We start from the raw sequence: 23,853 nt of genomic DNA on the forward strand, positions 1-23,853 counted from the left end.
TAGCCTTCTTAAACCCAAAGGTTTATGGCTGCATCAACACAAACCTTCCATCTGTTCCTATCCTGGGCAAGATCCAGAGGCGTGGCATGCATGTAGCCGCTGTTACCGCAGGTAACACCAAAAAGAATTGAAGAACCCGTCTTAAAATATTATTATGTACATAAACTGGTAATATTGTCGTAAAGTAAACATTGCAGACTGACATTTTTTCTGACACCGGCAAAAGCGAGGAGGAGAACTGATCCGGTATCCTCCACAAGCAACATGAGGAAAGGGCCCTGAGCCCACGCAAGGAAGACTTCGCGTTGCGGCAAAGACTGACCGCGGTAGGAGGAGGCAGGTTTTAGGCATGCCTGTTTAGCCGGCGCAGTTGCCGGTGATCCTTACTGGAAACATACCAGTGTTGACATATTCAATTGACAGAAAAGAGCTCAGTTGCCTAATCGGGTCTATCTTACTCTGAAGGTGTCCAGTCACACTGGGGAACGATGGCACAGTGGTAGCATCGCTGCCTTATAATCAAGGGATTCCGGGTTCGATACCCGGTGGAGGCACAAGTGGTTCGGATCCAACTTTAAACTGTCCCGATTAGCATTACTGTTCATGAAGTGGACTTAAATCGCCAAATCAAAATTTAAAAAAATCAAATCACACTGGGGCAAAGGCAAACTACCAAGTGATATTTTGTATTTACACTAAATATCAGCGATTATGAAAGTCCTCTTTGACCTTCTTCGACATCATGGGCGAGAAGGAGAGGAGAGGGATGGGTATGGTCAATGGTCCACTGTCCTTCTAAAAATGTCAACTTAAAATTCTATATTTCACACATATAATATTATTTCGGTTACAGGAATTTGTGATAATTGTTGATAATACTGATTGAGATTGACATACGTTGTCGCAGGAATGCAATAATTTCGGATTGAAGCAATGTTTTTGAGGTGGTAGAACTGTTTTTGGTTGAAAACAATACTTACAAGCATAATTTCCCGATTGTTATCTTAGCACGCTCTGAAGTGTCAGGTATCGCAGGTTCGAATCCTCAGCAAGAAATGGTTATTTCAATGTTCGTTGTTATTATTTTACTTACATAATTATAAAAATTAATAATTACATACACAAAGAAATAATAATTTTATTTCAATGCATCCTCATCGTCACGATTATCCTATAACGCGAAAGCCTTAAAGGTAGCAAAGGACGTAAAATATACGAAATAGTAGTGGTGTCAGAAATGAGATTTCAGTGGATTTAGCGAAACGTGGGAAACAGATGAAGACTACATCTACTCTACATACGTCTTATTTGAAACAAAAAGTTTCGCGATTTGGGCAAATCTGGTTTCATAAGAACTAAAATGGCAACATTAGTAGAACTGGACTTCTTCCAGGTTCCTAAGGAAATATTGGGGAAGGGCCGATGCTGAGAGGGGAGGGGGCAAGGAGGGTGCTTCAAGTGTTACAAAAGTAAACAACGGTTTGTGGGAGGGACTGTGCAGTGGGAGTTTTGTGACTGGTGTCTTTCGTCTTTATGTTGTTTTCGGGCATTGTCAGTTAATTAATGAAGCTTGCTCCGAGTTCCGAGGTGGCGGGTTCATCCTATCTGGACAGTGTGTGTAATCGTGCGATAGAAGATATTTTGAAGCAATCTTTCGGTTCGTCATTTTGCAGAAAAAATCGAAATTGTGGCAAAAGGGAGGCCAAAGCCTATTTTGAACGATTTAAAAACCAAGTCGTCTGCTTGATATGACTGACATTTCAATGTTTCATGGTATAACGACTATCCGTGGTTATGTGGATGTGTGCAGTTGTCGAAACTATTTTGTTGGCCATGTACTCTATTTTCGGGTGAAAAAAAAAAACCGTGTCGAATTCAGATGTGGATAACATGGACCATGACGCACCCAAAAATTCAAATTCAAATTAAAAACTTCTCTTTATGACAGCATCATAGAAGTTTTTTGATTTGATTTGATTGATTCTGCTTCGCTTGTGCCACTTTTGGCTAATTTGCGAAGATGGGGATGAGTGATGATATGATTAAATTGATGAATATACATCACAAACGCCCATGCCCAAGCTAGGTTTCGAACCCGGGATCCCAGCATCATATAACTATTTTCAAAGTCGGATTGATCTGCTCTATAAGTAGCCTTCGATGTTTCTGTAAGTATCAAATTACGTATTATTGTGTCAACAACCAATGTTTGCGATTTCACTTTAGTCCTTATGTCTTGCCACTGGCAAGATCAATCCAATCTTTTCCATCCTTACAGATTTCCTTTAGGTCCATCTCAACATTATCCCTCCATCTTCGTCTCGGCCTTCCTACAGATCTCAGGTTTACCAACAAGAATCCTGCAAACTCTTCTATCCTCTCTCATTCGTGCCGCATGACCTGGCCACCTAAGTCTTAATTATAATTATAAATTTAATTATAAATTCTGCAAAACTAATTGCAGAAAATGCAACACTTACTTTCTTCTATTCTCTTCTTCTTCCTTCTTTCTCCTTTCCTCCTCTTCCTTCTGCTTTCTCTCTTGTTCCATTTCTTCCTGGATCTTCCTCAGCCTCTCCTGTTCATCTGCTATCTTCTGCTGCTCCAGTTTCTTCTGCAGCAAGTCCATCTGGTTGTTGGCTTTATTCATCAGCTGCGTGTACAGCTCATTCACCTCCTGCGGCCGGATCTTTGGATTCAACTGCAAGAAACAAAGGAACAACATCACTGTCAAATTTGCTTATTCTGTTAAAATAAAGGAAGTAATTCCTGGTGTGGAAGATTGGCATGTTTGAGACAACCAGCGCCGACGGTTGTAGTGATAACACTTGTAATCAAGAGATCTCGGGTCAGATACCTGGTGGGGCACATAGTGGTTCGGATGCCACTCTAAACAGTAGTTCTGGTCCAGATTAGCCTCTTAAACAACAATTGAAACATTTAAACAAATTAATACAACCATTGTTCAAAAGGCTACTTTTTAGAAGTAACTGAGTAACAGTTAGTTGATTCAAAAAGTAACTGAATTACAGACACTCATTTTAGAAAACTAACTGTTGCAGTTACTGATAGTTGAAAAATAACTAAGTTACTTTTACGTTCTACGCACCGCTTCTTCTTCGATGGGGACCTGGCAACTCTGCAGGGCTCCAACTTCCGGTTCTGTCTCTTTCTCCTCACACTGATGATGCTACGAAGTTAGTGAAAATTTTGAATTTTTCTACTGTCCAGTGACTGTTTCCTTTACCTCATCACCTCCCCCACCCTCCTGATCCCTACAGCGGCAGGTGAGTTCACCCTTCACCCTAAGGGCACCTGCCACTCATCCAACCTAATTTACACCCTCATCTGTTAAATCTGCGGCAACTTCTACCTAGGCGAAACCTCCACCCCCTTGAATCTAAGGATAAATAATCACCGTTCCTCCACCCAAAACTCCGATTTCACAGTTGCCATCCACACCAACAGCCATAACACCACCTTCAATAACTGCTTCCGTGTTGCCATCATCCACCTTTTACCCCCCCCCCCCCCCCCCCCGCTCTGACACATCTTTCCGCAGGCGATGGGAAAGGGCCTATATAGCAGGCATTCACGCCACAAAACCCCCGGACTCAACCTAGCCAACCAGTAACTCTTTCCTCTCCTCCCCGAAACTACCCACCCACCTTACAGTAAACACTGGCTAAAGTACGTATTTTGTGTTTCCTTTCAACTGTTTCTGGCAACACTGACCGTAGAGACGCTACGGTCAGTATTCTGTGCCTCTACTCAAAGTGTCGTCGATCTTTTATCTACCTTCTTGAAAATGCGACTCAGATCGCGAAATATTGAATTATTTCTATTCGTGTTGTAAGTGTTTACTGTCTCCTTCATTATATATATCTCTGTGTGTGTGTGTGTGTGTGTGTGTGTGTGTGTGTGTGTGTGTGTGTGTGTGTGTGTGTGTGTGTGTGTGTGTGTGTGTGTGTGTGTGTGTGTGTGCGCGCGTGCGCGTTGGTATACCCGTCATTAGGAGGAACAAGATCAGAAAAATTACCAGCATTAAGAGGGACTTTTTCATTGCGAGGTAATTTTGGTGGTTCCTCGGAACGAGAAAGCACATTATTTAATATTATGGCCGAACCGGCAAAGGAAAATTTAATGTCGTGGAATTAATCGACGAAGGGGACCAAGATCTATATTTTATAAAAGATAGAACAATGTCCGACAATTGTACTCGGAGTTATGCTACAAAACAGTGCATTTTTCTGGTTCCTCTTTTCGGGGCATTGTGCCTGTACGTGTGTATCAGGAGTTTATCGGTTCCTCTCAACGGGGCTCTGTGCTTATCACCTACACACAACGTGTGTGTCGTTTGTGCGACGCCAGAGACATCTGCAGTGTGTGAAAAATTGCGGAACTACATCAGCGGTGACGTCAAGGCGGAGCGAGGAAGATCGTAGGGGGTGGGGCCTGCGGTTGCAGGGAACAGCGTTGTCGGATCTCCTACTCAACTTACATGACTCAGCATTTTTCACTGACGGCTCTGAACGTTGCATTGTTCGCAGTGCTGCATAAGTTGCAACGCTGGAGAATGCAGCGTTGCTACATCATTGTCTACATGAGAAATGTTAACGGCGCTTCACGATTGCGTTCTGAGAGGGTTCGTTGTGTGATAGTAGCCGTATTTAATATATCGGTTTGAGCTTGGGCAATTATGTCTCGTATTTCTCGGAAAAGATATATATCAACGAAGAATTGTAGCAATCTGCCGGAGGGCGCGTGTGAGCGAGCAAAGAATATTGTAGGAAATTCTTGTGTATTTCCTCATCAAGAAAGCAAACTAGTAGGATTTCTTCTTGTATTAATTAACAAAATATTCAACCAGAGTTCCTATGCTAGAATACTGGAAATGATTGCGCTTAATCTAACTAAAGCACAAAAGCCAGATACAGGACAGTATAGTACAAAAACAACATACATATTTACGTTCTTAATTGTGGTCTAACTATTCGTTTTCTCAGTCTACTCCACTCGTTAAAAATTTGCATCTCCTTCTCTATGGTGACAGTGGCGTATTTAAGAGTACGACTTCAATCTCCTTCCCGAAATACCTTCCACCCTTAAAATGTTTCTTTCGTCACTAGAATGCAGATGCATATGTTCAAAAATGGCAAAATACGTAGTTAAACATTAATAAGTATAGGTTCTTCACTAACATTTCAATATTTTTCGTAATACATGTCTCTAAAGTAAGGTAGAATTCACACCGAACTTACAGGCGACTAGTGTTGCCCACGGGACGAGACGGGACAGGCTTTTAAAAATTCGAGACGAGACGAGATTGATCATGTGTCCCGAGACAAACGAATATTTTCGAGACGAGACAGCATTTCCACGAGACTTCAACGAGACGAGACAGGCCAAAGTCTCGTCTCGTGGGCAACACTACAGGCGACAGGTGTTGTTTGAGGATTTCACCAATCCAACGCAAGTTTCTGAGCCCTATTATGCCTGCCGCTACGTTATGAAACGTTGCTGCGGATTGACGCGTTTCCAATCGACATATGTCATTTGCACTTGCAGTTTGGAGTGAAATCCACGTGTTGCTTGACCTTTCGGTCTGAAAGTTACAGGCGACAAGCAACACGAAGATGCCAAACAGCTTTCAGACCAAAGCGACACACAACACATGTCGCTTCGGAACTAGTCAATCAATATCAACGTTTCATACCTTAGCGGTAGCCCCAGAAGACTGAGTTCGACTGGTGAGATTCTCAAGCACCACGTCTCTCTTCAATGTGAAATCTCTCATTGAGAGAAGAGCCCAGTTCGAGCGACATGCAAAAGCTCACTAAAGCAACACATACACCGCGCACAAGTGAACAGACCAAGTCAATTTGATGCACGGCCCGAGCGACATGGTGATTTCACAACCAAGCGACAAGCGACACGAGACCCTTCAATCTAATGCAAAAGATTCATTGCGTATGCGGGAACAACAGAAACAGGTGACACGATGCACCGTATTGAGAACATAGTCCAGTCCAAGCTACAAATGCAGCTTGTGTCGCTTCAGTTCAAAATTTTTGTTTTCAAGAAGCACGTTACATGGGGATTTCAAACTGAAACGACACGACACGCATGACTTTGTGCGAGCAATAAAGGTTTCGATTTCCTGTGGGGCATAGCACCTTGCACTGGCGTACGCAGGGGGCGCTGATGGGGCTACTGCCCTCCAGAAATTTTAAGAAAATCCAAATTTTAAATGAAAATTTGTAAGAACTCACAGAAAGGAAAGATGTAAACGCAAACCTCCCTTAAAGTTAAAATGACACCCGATAACCATTTCTGTCTTCGAGTACAGTTTTAATAGTGAAAAGTTGAAAATGTACGATAGCCTATATATTTTATTCGGTATCCCACAATTCTAGAACAAAGCTATATACTATACACCTTTATAATTTCAGCCCCTCCAGAACAAAAATCCTGCTTACGCCAGTGGCACCGTGAGAACAATTGGAGCAGACTATGATATCGAAAACCAGAAAACTACGGCGACTCAATTGTATTTAACTTAGTATATGGCACATGTTTTCCCTCTTCTCGAGTGGCAGCAACGAATCGTCCCCTACGTATGGTCAGTGCATCGCCCAGTGGCATATACATGAGGGAGGGATGAGAGACAGGCCTGCGGCAAGGAGTACCAAGTCTCCATTTCCACTTCACAGCCTAACAAAGACAACTAAAGGTGGCCAGGAGGGGAAATTTCCTTTGGGCTCAGGATGGTGGTGTGTGTTGCAAGGCGTGCTGTCGACAGTGGCGGCGATTGGGTTCCAAAACTGGATTGGGCAAAGGAACTTTACTTTTCCTTTATAGATAAGCTTTAGCATAGTGTCGGAGCAAAAGTGGCTAAAAGTGAGGGACAACTGCCACCCTACGCTCCCTCAGTCAGTAATGATTATTCGACTGTGAAATCAGTTGAAATATTGGAATCAGATTCTTTCCTCATTCATCCATAAACATTCTATTTCATTTCGCTTTGTAATAAAAATAAGCACTTTATAAATTTTTAAAAAATATATTTTTAAAATTATTCTTAAAACCAACGTAATTAAACAGAATTATGGCTGACACATTTTAAGAAAGAAATTACAGTCCGCGAATTACTTTTTCACAGTGTTCAATAATTTTATTAGGAGGCGCTTTTCTGCCATTTTATTTAACCGCGACGGTGCGGATGTGTGGTGATTAGAAGAAATTTAGGAAGGGACACTCATGACCAGGCTGGGAATCAAACCCGGAAACCCTGGCGTCGTATTACACTGAACTAACCTCTCCCCCAGATTTTGGAGGACAGAAAGTAAGTTATTCATATAATATATAAGATGTAATATATAATATATATATAATATAATATTCGAACCAGTGTATAGTGCACCTCCACTGCATATCGCCAGTTTACAAGGCGATTCTCATATTCTGTATACTCTGTACTATTCACAGTTACAATACAAGTGTTAACCCATTGAGAAACCTAAGTTTGCCATTTTAGAATCTCTCTCTCCAGGACGTAGTGTAATCAAGAGGTCCAGACTTCGTTACCCGGTTGAGGCACTTTGTGGTTCCGATCCCATTTTAAACTGTAGGTTCAATCCCGATTACCCTTTCTAGGAATAAAGTGTACTTAAAAAGAATCTTACGTTGAACTTGATTGAAATTACGTTTTTGCTTGCAAGTTTGAATATGTATATTAATATTAATAATAATAATATTAACTACTTTAATTAATAGAGTATGAGATTTGATCAAATTGTCCTTTGCTTGTAGAGATGTTACTGACGCAAGTATTGATGGAATGAACTGCAATGAGTATTTTGCTACCCTTGAAAAAAACGAACCAAAGGAAAACGCCGCCGCCTCCCCCCTCCCTGTCCTGTTTAAGTGGGGGGGAGAGTGGTCAGACGTTCAGACCCAAGACTACTAGAGTAGAAGGCTGGGGCCATACCTGATCACGTGGTTCTTGACGTCAGGCGTGACGTCACGCGCGGACAGATCGCTCTACGCTCCGGTTTCGCAGCCGAATCAAAGCAGTAATTATGAACAAAAAAGAGCCGTAATTATGCCCAGAAGCTAATTGGGAGTGAATACACAGACTTACTTAGGATCCGACATAACGTATGTCCTTACAGTTGGATTACACAGCCATTTACGCACACATTTTATCGGTAGTTTATAAGTCGTCACATTCCTCTGTGAAACATTAGTTTCATATAAAATTGCGGTTAATACACCTAGTAATGCATTTTGTTAGGGCAGAAAGAAAAATATATATGTTGAATGCGTAAAATAATTTTGTTAAATAAAGAAAGGCAGAAAGCCAAAATTATGGATAAGTTGAATATGTAAAAGAAAACAATCTCGTCTATTGCTCTCTTTTAGGAGTGAGAGAGGAGCTGTTTTCACTTAACTTCTTCAAATTTGGTAACTTTGCTTCGACTATTAGTATTTATTTCTTAATTAAATTTCCTTATTCAGATTACAATTCTGAGTCTTATGAATCTTTGAACTACACGGGGAGGAATGTGAGGAAGTTCCGTGTGTATTATGTAACACACACTTTAAAAAACTTTTCACTGAACGAAAACTTGAGACATAGAACTGAAGAAAGTCGAGGGTCACTTTATACACTTATACGTATATATAATCAGTGGAATGTCGAACAGGGGTGCCTACAGGCGGGTATGTGAAAGCTGGTTGAGTCCACTTAACTTTGGGGGGGGGGGGGGGATTGTGATGAAAATTTGACTGAATAAATAATAGAACAATGGAGGACGGAAGTTGAACTACGTTGTCATTTAAGCATCACTCGTATATAAATAGCAAGTTGTGTATTTTGAAGTGTATGGTAGCCTGATGTTGTGTAATGAGACTACTGGTATTGCAATCCACTAACAAGTCTCGTTAGATGCGATGTGTTCAGTTATATATTGTCGCCCGCTGTTTTTATTTTTTTCATCGAAGATCACGACACGTCGCAACACCTCACTGAAGGCATTGTGAACTGCAACACCTCACAAGCCACCAGGGTGCGAAATCATTGAAAACTGTTGAGGGGGAGAAAGTTCGTAACCTACAACCCCCCTCCCCACAAACATATGTGTGAATTATACGATGTGCATATTTGTAATGTTATTAAAAGTAAAAATAAATTACTCAATTAAAATAATTATTGTGATTATTAATTAGAAATTAATTGTTACTTTCATACATATTGATGTAGATTTGTTAATGATCTCTTGAGACAGAAAGCATTCAACACTCACAACTACACTAATTTGTGTGTGTTTTCAATATTATTCTTAGTAAAGTATATTTGAAATTTAAAGTAATTGCTTATCTTTTCATTGTTATAACAAAAACTCTTTCCCCCGGGAAATTTTTGGTGTTTTTTTTTTTTTGTGGCCAAGATTGTTGGTGGGGGGAAATCCCCTCGTCCCCTCCAGGATTTCGCACCCTGAACCCAACAATCGAGAAATACAAGAAAAATGGAGCGAAAAGAACAAAACAGATCAGCCTTTCCACGTGTCTTTCCGTATGGGGTAAAGACTCAGCTGGGTTTTGTCCGCCCATGACGTCACACCCGCAGCAGTCGCGAAAAGAGGCGTGTCTGACCCCAGCCTTTCCTTCTAGTAGTCTTGGTTCAGACCAGACGCTTGGCAATTCTGAACTACCCTTTCTTTGTCAGTGCCAAGGGGTAGGTGCGAAGAAGTGTTTGCGCACCCTTTAATTTTCTTCCTCACCCATTTTTCAACCAATAACACCAACTCTTATAGAGTGCCATACCCGGTGGAGGCACATAGTGCTTCGGATCCCACTTTAAACTGTAGGTCCAGTCCCGATTAGCGTTACTGTGCATAAAGTGGACTTAAAACACCAACTCAACAACAACAACTCTTCGAGTGCCATGCTGTCTCATGTCATATTCAGCGCCGAATGTTACGTTCTAAAGTGAGACCGCTGTTATTGTTTACATCAGGCAAACACTGATCCCCGATTTCTTTCCTGTACTGTCGGCAGTTTATAAAGGCAAGCCGCCATTGTCTTTCTTTCGTCAGCATTGTTGTTAAGAATTGTTTCTTCTTATGTTTCAAGTAGTCTGTGTTTGTCGATAAATGCCTATAGCTCAATGTCAGGTGCTTTGTGTTATCCTTTGCATTGTTGATACACCGTTTTTGTTGTCTGCCTACTATCGGATCAAAAGCTATGTATACTCGAGTTTTGGACTCCAATTAAAAATTAATCAGTAGACCTAAATAAAAACGAGTTACATCAAAATTTGACTGTTTCAATTCTGTGTTAAGCTATAGTAACCAATTATTTTCGATTTTTAGTCGTCTTGAGAATAAAAAAACTACCGTTTTTTTGCTTTTTCCAAACAAGAAATCAATAAATTTTAAAAAATCGTCCGATCGTGATCAAATTTAAATATGCAGGTAGAAAGGTTGTAAATATAATTCTTAATTTTCAATTTTGTTATGGGCTTAAAAGTCAAATGTGTCTTATCAATTTTCTGAAACATATTCCCTCCCATCCTGTGGGAAAATACCTTGCTTGCCTTTCCTTGGAAAAAATCTTCCAATTTTTCATGTGTCATCGGCCTCCCTTCAACAAGCTGTTCTTTTCAAATTTTTGGCCTCTCCGGTGGCGCAGTGGTAGCATCGTCGCCTTGTAATCAAGGGGTTCCGGGTTCGATTCCCGGTGGAGGCATATAGTGGTTCGGATCGCACTTTAAACTGTAGGTCCAGTCACGATTAGCCTTCCTGTGCACAAAGTGTACTTAAACACCAACTCAATCAATCAAATTTCTAAACATGTCTTGTACTAAAACCGAGCAAGAGTGAAGCAGTTGCAGTTTTAAAGTCCGCTTTATGCACAGTAAGTCTGGACGTATAGTTTAAAGTGGGATCCAAACCACTGTGTGCCTCCATCGGGTATCGAACCCGGGACACCTTTCGCTAGTTTTATCCACTTTCATTGGCATATTATTGGAATTTCAATTAGTGGCTAAAACATTCATGCATGTTTCGTGTTTTCTTTATTTTCAACACCGCGCCCCTTAATTTCATTCCACACCATCTCAGCACTTCTACAGAGCATTCATTCCCCGACATTCGCTACGAGACTCGGCGGCAAGCGGCCCGGCGTCAGCGCTTGTCTTTCCCAGTGAACGGGTCCGCGACAGTCGCACGCTACAGTCTGCTTTTTTTTCGCTCTCCCTGCCTTCGCTCTCCTTCCCTTTCTGTTGACGTTGCAGACTGACGCCAGTATAATCTTCCCTCGGAAGTTGTGTTGTGTCGTGTCCGTGTGTTGAAGATTGTGGCTTAATATGGCACAACAAAATTTACATTGCAACAAAGAATTTACGTTGTCGAGTGTTACTTCGGAAAGAGGAATTGTGGAGAAGTGCGACGACGTTTTGCAACGAAATTTCCTGGTGTTCCCCTTCCACATAGGACCACTATATTAAACCTCGTAAAAAAGTTTAGAGTAACAGGGTCAGTTCTGAATAAAAGTGGAAAGAAAAATTGGGAAATCTGAAAAATAAAGTATACAAAGACAATCCGCACACCATCCGTGAGTTAAAAGAGAGTATTGTACGAGAAATCGGGAGAATTACAGTAGTAAACGAACTTGCACGTGTAAATACCAATTTCTTTCGGAGATGCCAGGAATGTGTTGTAGCAGAGGGACATCATTTTCAACACCTTCTGTAGTCAAGGTTAGTACACAATATGAAAACTGTAATTTTAATAGCCGACTCGAGCGACTGTCGCGGACCCCGTTCACAGGGAAAGACAAGCGCTGCTACCGGGCCGCTTGCCGCCGAGTCTCGTAGCGAATATAAGGGAATGCTCTGTATATAATTAATTCTGGCAACGCACCAAGATTTACGATTGTGGTTTTCTCTCCGTTGGAGACAACGAGGACGTTTAAGTAAGCAAATAAATAAAATAATTATAATAATAATAAACAGTTGTGTTTATATACGTATGTATACGTATATAATTTATATCCCCTCCTCCACATTCACCTGAAAGTGGCAACAGTTGTGATTCGTGGGACCGTCTGCTCAGTTGATATCTATGTTTTGGCATTTTGAGTGTATGCAGTATTCCCCAAGGCCCTCATCTCTTGTTGTTGCTGTGCAGAAACACAATAATCCTGAAATCGCTTGTATGGCTAGGAATTAAGTACAATGTAAGTGACAGCGTTGAAGAGATTAGAGGGAAGAAATGGTATGGCAATGAGTGAAGTTGCCAAACGAAGAATGTGCGTATGAGAAATTACTATTGTTTTTGCATGCATAGTTCGTCATTAACTTCTTTCCTTTTGTTGCAACATATGATTTTTACTTCAAGACTTATAATAGGTCTGTGTGGGCCTCCCTGATGGTGCAGTGGCAGCGTGGTCACCTTGTAATCGCTGGTCCAGGGTTCGATACCCTGTGGAAACACATAGTTGTTCGGATTCCACTTTAAAATGTAGTTCCAGTCCCGATTAGTCTTTCTGTGCATAAAGTCGACTTAAAACAACAATTCAATTCAATTATAACGAACGCTTTCATTATACTTTAATAATCCTAATTATTATGCATTGAAATATATATTGATACAATCAACTCCATAAAATTCTGAAAATTGATATTGGAAATATTAATAGATTGAAGAAACAGGTGTATATAACTTTACTCTCCTTGTTTAAAGTAATAGAATTTTGAAGGAAAATGTAACTCACTTCCCCTTTTGTTATTTAGTGTCTAGTGGAGTGACCTACTAATTCTGACAGCAAATTCAATGAGTCATGATATTCATCTTGGTCAGGGTGTGGCTGCCTTTAGATTGTGTTTCTTTTATCACATATTTAATAGTTCATCCTCATCGCCGCAATTAACCAGTATACATATAATTTTGACCATAAATAGCAAAATGCAAGTTAAAACTTCTTGATGTTTACGATTTTCTTCGCATCTAAATTGTGGACATACGCCTAGTAGGCTCCTGTTGTCTGCAAGAAACAATCTGGAATTTTATTAAATTTCTTGCCGCGTCTCATCGGGCTTGAAATGTATTACTTCACAAGAAAATTTTGAATAACTGTACTATCTTGCATTACGAGCTATAAAAGTAAGTAAATTCATCAAAACTTTCACAAATCGTTGGTTGGTTGATTTGGTGTTTTAAGTCCACTTTATGCACAGTAAGGCTAATCGGGACTGGACCTACAGTTTAAAGTGGAATCCGAACCACTATGTGCCTCCCCCGGGTATCGAACCCCGAACACCTTGATTACAAGGCGACGACGCTACCAATGCACCATCGGGGAGACCCTGAGGACGCGTTAAGAATGACCGATAGTTCACAAGTTTTCTTTTTGGCGTTAAAATATATTTTCAACCAAACATGTATTTTTATGCACCTGCAACTGCAACATAAAATGTTAATCACTAGAAAAGTAGAAAGCGAATTACCAGATTAGAAGAAAAATCTTCATTAGCTGAATATTTCAACCTCCGATTATTATACCCTAGTACTTAAACCGGACAGAAACGTCGTCGCCTTGTAATCAAGGGGTTCCGGGTTCGATAGCCGGTGAAGGCACACAGTGGTTCGGATCCCACTTTAAACTGTAGGTTCAGTCCCGATTAGCCTTACTGTGCATAAAGTGGACTTAAAACACCAAATCAATCAATTAAACCGGACAGAAAAGAGAGAGATTTTGGTTATGCTACTCCTCTATTTTAGACGCTGTTTATTGTGTTGGTTGGTTTCTTGTGTTTATTAGCTGTTTACCAATAGGTTCGATAAACACTTTAATGGTGCATGGTGTAAAGGTAAACTTAATGATTGGATAGGTTTAAGTAAAAAAGAAATCAAACACCAAACCGATATCACATGGTATATTTGGTGTTGCGATATTTTCGAAACTATTAGTTACAAGTACGAAATTTGGTGATTTGAATTAACTATGAATTATCAAGTTGATACAATATGATATCTTATTCTAGATCAGCCTGTTTGTTTGGGTGTTTTACTCTGCCCAACAATCGAACCCAATCTGAACGTATCGTCACGATCCACATTCCTTCATACGTAACTCAGTTCTGCGTAATTCGGTTTTATACGTCAATTACTGTAGGTCTCGGGAAAATATAATTTTAAAACGTGTTAATTAACCTTTACTTGTACGTAATGCATTTATAGGTAATTCTGTGTTATACCTATAACATAAAATACAGTTGATTTGTACGTAACCAAGCTACAACAATGTCACACAAAAACACAAATACGCAACAGGATAGGTGGATATGGCGGCGGTCGGTCTGGAATTGCGAGAAAGGGGAGTAAGGCACGGCGGTGTCACAGAGAAGACAACAAACAGAGGCGGCACGCGGCATGAAATCAGAGGAGATTTGACGCAGTTGTTCAGAACAAGATACCAATTTTATTTTGTACGTACACTAGGTTGACCAGGTTTTATGAACAGAAAATCAGGACATCCTTGAATGCGTACGGGGGGAAGGTTGTAGTTATAACTAAAAGAGCACAGGGTCCAGTACACCCCGCCCCCCTCTTTGGCAAAGAAAAAGTCATGCTGCTTATATGTTTCCTGAAATATTACATAATTCTCTTTAATCTATTTTCCTTTTGATTTTATTTGATTTTTGTTATTTAACACCGTCTTATTGTCACTTTTGGCTAATTGCAACAATGAATTTGAATGATGATATGATTAAATTCATGAGAGAGGAAAAGTTACATGCTTGACCAGAAAGTAAGTTGTATACGGGAAGTGGACGCTAATCGACATAAAACTATTAAAGTGGCAAATGTAATGTACTTAAGAATCAAACTGTTAACTTTTAAATTCGTTAATTTAGCACTTTATGACAGAAATGACCTGTATTATACTGTATGTTTTAACTCAAAATATATGCACTTATTTTAATAATGGCGTGTTATGTAAATCTGATTTGAAAGTAATTCTCAGTTATACGCAGGGGCTCTGATCACTGAAAAAAATTAATGAATGACTCACTTTCTCCCTTTTTTAAGTTTTGGCCTCAGCGTTCGGAATCTCGTAAAAGCTAGGGGTGTGCGGGATTCTGAACAGTCGGGACCGGGATCGGGGAAAAAAAATTCTCGTCCCGATCCCGAGCAGTCGGGAAATACCGAATGCTCATTTTAAAATGTCGTTATTTCTCGACGTTTTCTGCATTGTCAATTTCTGGAACTTATCGTAAATTGTTAGTATTTAATCCACAAATCACTTAAAGTGAAAATGACGTGTAGAATTCGAGATTTTCAGAGCTTCCGGAAATTTCGAACATTTCCTGTCCCGAAAATTTCCCGACCTAGTCGGGAAATAGAAAATTTTTCCCGTCCCGATCCCGTCCCGCACACCCCTAATAAAAGCCCATGAATTCCTCAAAAATATCATTTTTTTGCAGAATATTAATATACCACGGATGGACATGTCACAAGTTTCGTCAACCATAATAGCAAAATATTCCCGACTTTTAATATCTGCTACCACGGAGCGCAAAACAGATCTCCCTAATATATCAATGATCTCGTTCTGAATGTCATGTGAGAGCCATTTGTAGCCCGAACGTCCCATCCACTACCCTAGTTCATGCACATCGTCTTTTGAAACTCTTTTTAGTAAAGATTTTAACAATACTCAGATTGTCTCTGGTCATAGCCTCCCCAGAGTTGATGGTTTAGCGGTCTCAGCCCCCCCAAAGTTGATGGTCTAGAAAATTTTAAATGTTTATTTAAAGTTAAGTTCATGTGGCACAATTCAGAGTAAACTTTACAAGAGAAGCAAAATAATACATTAGAGCCTCTTAAGCAAAATTATTTGGGGGCTCTGCCCTACATAGTTAATATTGGGGGGCTTAAAGCCCCCCCCCCACAAGCCCTATGGAGTCGGCGCCTATGGTTATACGTATTATTTTCTCTTCACCTTGACATACATATAACTCAGGTTTAACTGCATAACCATTTTGTTTTTCAACTCCCGTCAATGGTAGCATCATGTATCTGTTGGGATCAGATCCAATGGTAAACCATATTGCTCGAGTAGTGATGCCCAAAATAATCAATACCACCCTCTGTGAGGCAAAGGGTCATAAGATTGGGGGGGGGCGCTAGTTGTCGTGGTGGGTTCATTCTTGTGTAATGTTCGCTTATTTACAATTTTTAAAAAGTAACCTCAAGAAAGGTACCAAACTGGAATGTGTGATTTCACGTGGGGATAGATGGCATTTCTTGCTTACAATTTAACTTTAATTTTATTATATTTTTTACACTATAAGAGAGGAAAGAGGAGTTTATTGGATTCTTGTTGGGAAACCTGATGGTAAGAGACCTGTAGGAAGGCCAAGACGAAGATGGAGGGAGAACGTTGAGATAGACCTAAAGGAAATCGGTAGGGATGGAAAAGAGTATATAGATCTTGCTCAAGATGAGGACAGATGGAAGGCCTGTGTTGCTGCAGCCATGAACCTTCGGGTTAAGAAGGCTAGAGAGTTAGTTAGTTAGTTTACACTATAAGGCAGAAGTGTTTGAAATTTGCAACGGGAAGGTGAAGATTAGACTATGTACGTAAGTAAATAGTGGAGATGGGTCAGTGCTTCAAAGTAATTCGTTACTTCTAATGCCGCCGTTTGCAACTAATACTTACATTCATCGAGTACCTAACTGTAACGAAGTTACCTTCCAAAGGGAATAACTGCAACTCTGTTACTTTTTAGGTACGTAAATGTAACAGGTTTATTATTTACTTCTAAAGTTGCTTTTCCCGGTAATTATATGCTAACTTTGCGAACAATAGGACGAAAGAGAAAACCATGACAACTCTCTTTTCTCTTCTCTCATTTCTATGCTCAATTTAGAAGCATAACGTACGAGTATCGTAAGTAGTATAAAGAAAATACAACAAAAAATGGGAGATGCATAATTATCTACATCTGAATTTAGAACTGTTGATTCGGATCTGGTATGAAAATAAAAATCGGGTATCCGGAACCGAAAATCAGAACCGGATATCAGGATCCAGTTGAAATTAAAAGACACAAGAAAGAAAAGGCACGGCTCACTTTCATGTTTGCTAACATAAAACGTACAAAACTGCTGAGTCTCACTGCCATTGTTAGTTTGATTGCTTCACTAACCTTGTATTAATGAGAACAGCATGTCCCCCACCCTTCCAAACCGATTCTAAAGGCATAAGAGGGGGTGTTTCATTTCTATCCCATCGCCGTGATCACCCACAGGTAGGTAGAAAAACTGTACATAATAACAACCATAACTAAAAATCAATAACAAGTGAATCAAACGAAACGATCCCCACATTTTTGTGTGAAGATATGTATAATTGGTAGCTAAACTATAGAATCTTGTCCCCCTAAATATCCCCATGACTCAGGAACGCCATGAATCTCCCTTGTGAGCACTCCTGGGCCCCGATCAGAAAAGAATTCGGCGCCACACATCAATTTTAGGAAGAAAAATCTTCCAGTTCTGTCGGAATTAGTTTTAAGAGAAGAAACATTTGATTGATTTATTGAGTTGGTGTTTTAAGTCCACTTTATACCAGTATGGCTAATCGGGACTGGACCTACAGCTTGAAGTGGGATTCGAGCCATTTTATGCCTCCACCGCGTATCAAACCCGAGACCCCAAGCAGAAACATTTGATGATGTCTAAAAGAACGATTTTTTCTTTTGACAAATATGTTTATTTGCAAACCAAAAACAACATTAGTTTGATAATGCACCAATATTTTCAAAGTAATAGGCCTAAGTATAAACTTGGTATGATCCTTCTGGAAACATTTGTATTGCGAGTGTAGTGAGCAAAAAAAAAAAATATGATCTCTCAAACATTTCCCACATTTTTATTTTTTCGTTCATGGATTTAGGGATGCTGCAATACCATCAGCCCCTTGCGTCTGTCTCTGTCTCCTACAAATATGACATGCGAAATTAGGAAGTATTCCGTCATATCGCGAAATATATCAGAAAGGATGGTTTTAGTGCAGAGGCAACACAACATTCAAATTAATCTTAACTGACGCGCCACCACAGCTATACCTCCTCGGTGCGGTGGCACCGTTTGCACCGCCCTAAAGCCGACCCTGCCTTGCGATCTAGCTCGAATGGTATAGCATAAGGAGAAAAAGCGTTCCAAATGCAGTAGTCTGCCAGTGACGTAACCGATAATATGGCCCATTGAGTTACTTCGTTAGTTAGCAGGATCTTAGAAACTGCCTGGATAAATTTAACCCAACGCATGCTCACACGTTTCAGTTTGGTGTTTCAACATGTTATTTTTTTCTCGTTTTTATCAATTGTGTGATACCATTCAAATGTTCAAAATTAATAAAATTAAATTAATCAATAAAGGTATTACTAAGTACAAGCTTTAAAACAATTAAAATTACACAGCGTGCGTCCTGCCAGGTTAAAAATTGCAAGCAGAACAAATACGTCTCGATTCTCCATAGAGGCACACAGTGGTTGGGATAGCACTTTAAACTGTAACCCCGTCTCGAATAACCTATTTGTGCATATAACGGACACAAACATTGATTTGGAGATCGCCCAACTTGGAAATCAAATCCGTGTGCCCCGCGTGGCAGCGTAACAGCCTCACGATTGGTCCACCTCGAGTACATAAGATTAAGCTATGATTTAAATAAGCAATCATTATTTGTCCATAATTCACTCGTTTCATAACATACAAATCGTGTATAAATGGTACTGTGAATTTATTTTTATGAAGATACGTCAACCTTTCCAATAGTAGATATACCGCTTCTGGTGGCATGCCTCATCATAAATTCCATCCAATCATCGCTATTAAGCTAAAAAAGGGAAAACAGCAACTCGGAAGAATACAAATTACAACAATCAAGCATAAACCACCCAGCAATATACGTGTTTCTGTCTGAATATAAATAACTTCACTTTGGAATCAAATGTACATGTATCTCGACCCCCACCCCCCTTGCATTTTCTTTAAAGCAATTCACGGGTTTGCTTGTCAAACTTTTTCTGTACCCCATACAGTGGTATGTCAAGGATTTTCATAAGGGAGGCTGATGCCTTCATTTTAAAGGAATGCTGTGGCAAAGGGATGAGAGGTATGGATGGCCCAACCAACACCTGCTCTGGCACACTAATGACACTAGAAGATTAAAAGCATTCTTTCTTGTAGATGGAATTAGGAAATAATGTGAAAATGAAAAGAAGAAGAGCATTGATCCGTTCAGTGCTTTTGTAAGGGGTCTGTGAGAGAAGCTACCTCTGGATAGGTGACCCCAGTGTCTTTGAGGTAACTTCTCGATAAATATGATATGAAAGGATAGATGAAAAAAAAAGTTTCTATATTTCCAGGACTTTTTACTACATTACCATGAATTTTGAGTAGCTGATTTTATTTTCTTTGAACGTACATGTACGAAAATTTGTTTTGTACTGGAGTGTTGCTCGTACGTAAGAACATCAAATAGGTGAAAAATCTTCAACGGAATTGCCCAGGTACGATTTACCTCAGTGGCGCCAACTGTGGAGCTCAAGACCACTCAGCAATTTGTCTCGTATTGATATTATATTTTAGAAATAAAGTCCCAGCATTTAACAAAACAAAGATTTTCATAATTACAGCATACCCTTAAAGAATTCTCACAACTTAATTACTGCTCATAATAATCTATTAGATTTTCAATTTGATACTTGTCAGTGTTCTATATTATTAACACTGCTCGTGGTCATATCGTCATTATGCAAATAAGGGAGAACAAGAGCTTAGGGCATGTGTTATGTGTAGGGTCCAGGACTTTACGTCCTATAATACTGTAAAATATGTATGTAATTATGTCATAAAAAATGTAAAATGTTAGAAAATGCAGAAATATTCCCTGTAAAACTAAATATATGCACAACAGTACTTTTAAATTTCTCATTATTCGGGGAAGATGGATTAAGGTGGGGTATTAAATAAAGACAGAATTCCTTTAACCGAAGAATGTGGTGGGAAAATATAGGAAATATCGTGAGGATCACTACAATTATTCTAAGCCAGGACAGAGTATACACCAGTGACGTGCACTGAGGTGTAGCTAGTCTAGCAGAGATAGATCAATCAATCTCACGTCTCTAATTATTTTCAAATCACAATATTTATTATCTTGAAGCCTCAGTTCATATGCAACACTTCTTTACACGCGCTTCTAGTCCCTCGATGTGATCAGCTGGCAAGGCTGGATACCCTAGCTGGCTCTTCTTCCGCCTTACCAGATCCAGGTATAGACAACCGGCCGAAGGGAAAGAGAAGATTTCTGCCTGTACCTCCCTTGCCCCCTCGCCGCCCTCTCCAATGGTTGAAAGTCCGTGGTTTCAGGTCCTCTAGTCTATCTCCTATAGGACAGATAGGGGATTGGTTTCCCTTCGATTCCTTTGTAAATCCTCTAAAGAACTCAGGGGAAAATTTTCTGCAGTACTTATGTTCTCTGTATTTACACAACCTTTTAAATGTTGTTCAATATGTATTAGTATTATGTATAATATGGGATGTACGTAGTTTTATTTGTATATGAATGGGAACGTACTTGTATTATGTGAAGACAAAAGAGTTATGGTTTTTTTTCTTTTTTTCAAATATGGAATATAGAATGATTAAATAACAAATATTTGCTCACGCTCTCTCTCGCTCTCGTTTTAGTAGAGTTTTATTTAAATATACAAATAATTTGGCCTACAATAAAAAATGGGTAAGCTAAACAATCATAAATACGAATGTATTAATTTGGGCAAGTAAACTCGCGTTCTAATTGTTGTTGTTGGTTTGGTTTATTTTACTTCACCTTTCTGCTACATTTCGTTATCGCGAAAATGAGGATGAGTGATGATATAATGAAATTGATGAAGGGACCTCACAAAGAACAATTCAGGCCGGGATTCGAACCCGTGACGAGCGCGCATTCTTGTTCGTAGATGTTGTACTCTGCAGTGAATACTGAAATAATTTGGAATGAAAAATGTATCCCAGAACTAAAAAAGACAAATGAATATTTTTGAAGAAACTACAAAAAAGTATGTTAACTGTTCATCCCCTCTAATATATTTAATTTTTGCCACCTTCCATCATTTTTTCTAGCTGTATAGATTTAATGGCGATAAGTAGCTAACGAGCTTATGGAAGTGATTGCACGAGGGACAATCATAAACAGAGAACTCTGGACTCCTGATTTCACAGTGCCCTGCAGATGCACTGGGAGGAAATTATTTGTATTTTCTTTTCCTTTCTTTAGCGTTGGTTTTCCATCACTTTGCCTAACTTCTGCCATGACGATGAATGTTGATTAAATTAAACGGATGAGAAGTGGTTACAAAGGAACACTCATGCACAGGCCAGGGCTCGAGCCCGGATCCTTCAGTGACGAGATCGTGAGATGGAGAAATTAGGGAAATCAAACAATGCAATTTTTTTTGGAAAAACGTTAATCATATGCAAATATGGTGTTTCAAAAATCCAATTGAAATTTACGTACCACTGAGTAAATATACAGTTTGCTTTACCGATACCCAAGTATCCGAATAGTTAGAGCTTTCCACTCATCTTCGTTGTCGGCCGACCTCCGTGGGGTAGTGCAAGTGCCCCGGATCGGTACCCGGTGGAGGCACATAGTGGTTCGGATCCCACTTTAAACTGTGGGTCCAGTCCCGATTAGCTTTTATGTACATAAAGTGGACTTAAACACGAAAATCAACCAACCGCGGGGGAGTGGTTATCACTGCACGCTATGACACCAGGAGTGGCAGGTTCGAACCCCTACCTCGGCATGTGTGTTTTCGTGTTTGTCTCTTCATTAATTGTATTGTACCATCTTCGCGATTAACCAAATGTGACAGCCACGCTAAGTAGCATAAATCAAATCATTGATTGATTGTTTAATTTGGTTTGTTTTACTTCGCTTTTCCTACACTTTTGGCTAATCGTCAAGATGGTACGATAAAATTGATGAAGGAACAAACACAAATAACACCCATGGCAAAGTAAGGGTTCGAACCCGGGATCTCTGGCTTAATAGTCAAATCAACATGTTGTGGATTTTCGAAAGTGGGTGGGATTAACACGCGCTTCTTTTCAGTAGTCCTTCCTCATTTTGCAATCCTTTCCTTTCTTTGACGTTCTAGTTTTAGGAATACTGGACCCTAAAGGGGGGAGGGGGATTATGACCCACAACAACCTCCCTGGGCACGCCACTGATTGCTACCCCAAGTGTCGATATCAACGCAGGACACTGGTATACACACTGGCTCCAACGAAAAATATCTTGAAACTCCTGTACTCGATTGCCGATAGAGAAGGGGCTGTAATGTACAGAATGCTATTTTTGCTTTTGACTGATTGTTGTGAGAAGCGAGAAAAAGGTAAACAAACTAGAACAATTGACACTTGTTTACTGTGAGTCTTGTGCATGCACAACAATGACAGAGTACATTCTTTCCTCAATAATGTTCGCACGGCTATCAACTGCCGCGGGATAAAAAAAATCGGGGTGGGGGTATTATTGTTCTGTATTAGTTGGAAAGAAAAAACCGCATCTTCTTTTAATTTCTTTGTCCTTAATTTAATTATACTTCCATCGATAATATAAACTATCCGTTGCGTTAAAGGTACGAAGAATAAATTATAAAATAACCGATTATGTGCAAGACAATTACGAAATTATACAGAAATATGTCTTCTTATGAGAAAATTGAAGAAATACGTTGTAAAGACGCGAAATTGGTAAAATATGTTAAAATATGCCTTGTCAAGTTTGTCTATTTCGGCTGATTTTCATCAGATAAGCGTAGATGAGTATTCGATTCGATGCCAAATAAAAAATATGTTATAACTTATAACAATAAAGTCCCGGGCCCTAGTTATGTGTGGTATAAATTTGTAAAACAAATCTCAAGAATACAGCCCACCATAGGAGTGGGCAAAGGGGGGGGGGGGGGCAGTTGTCCCTTAATACTGCCGATTAGAAATTTAGTGTAGAGGAATCTTATCGACAATATTATACTACTAAAGAAAAATGAAATATCTTCATGTCAATGAGAGTTCCAAGCAATTACGTTATTTACTATGTAATTGGACTTTCCCACTTTATCCTCTAACAAATTTATTGTCATTAACATTCCGGAAAATTTCTTGTTTTTAGCACTCCTTCATACTTAGGTGGTTGAATGATTCTGATACTACGTCAAATGCGACATGTACATTATTTTTTCTAAAATTCTGCAGATCAGTGGCAACGATTAGTGGACAAGGGGGCAGTTGCCCCTCTACTTTTTGCACCCGGAACATTGCCTCTTGGAGCTAAGCCTTGTCTACTAAGAGAAAGTAAACTTTCCTTGCACCCCCAAGTTTTGGCATCCAATCACCGGCGCCATTGACGTCCGGAAGGAGGAGCAAGGCAGGCCAACGCCCCACTGTAAAATGATTGTCCACCTTAAATTATATGTATTTCACACATAATTTCATTCAGACACACTGATTTTTGTTAATTATTATAAGGGCATTGAAGAATCATTGCTAATGCGCATAATTAAATTTATAAATATATTATTATCAAAACCTAGAATTATCATGGTTGTTCAATGGTGCTGATGTAAGAAAATTAATGGAAAATTGAAAACACAGTTTGCGGAGGAACGTACTATAAGAATACTTCTGAGAATTGAGTGCAAAAATAATCACTCAGTTGTACGCTGTGTGACAGACTTTGAATGTGAGCGACTGTGCTGTT

At 39.7% G+C, this 23,853-nt stretch overlaps 1 protein-coding gene across 5 annotated transcripts in view; it reads right to left on the minus strand.

Annotated features, from left to right (window-relative positions):
* Positions 1 to 23,853, minus strand: part of jar (Myosin heavy chain 95F jaguar) — a 165,096-nt gene that overhangs the window by 26,223 nt on the left and 115,020 nt on the right. For all 5 annotated transcript variants that reach the window (XR_014442899.1, XM_083134578.1, XM_083134577.1 and 2 more), the window contains exon 18: positions 2,481 to 2,701. Coding sequence is in view for 4 of the 5 variants with exons in the window: in XM_083134578.1 (XP_082990704.1) it covers positions 2,481 to 2,701 (221 nt within the window). In the remaining variant the exon portion in view is untranslated. The remainder of the gene's footprint in view (positions 1 to 2,480; positions 2,702 to 23,853) is intronic.

Source organism: Lepisma saccharinum, chromosome 13 (assembly GCF_977018435.1).
Source record: "Lepisma saccharinum chromosome 13, izLepSacc3.1, whole genome shotgun sequence".
Taxonomy (NCBI): domain Eukaryota; kingdom Metazoa; phylum Arthropoda; class Insecta; order Zygentoma; family Lepismatidae; genus Lepisma; species Lepisma saccharinum.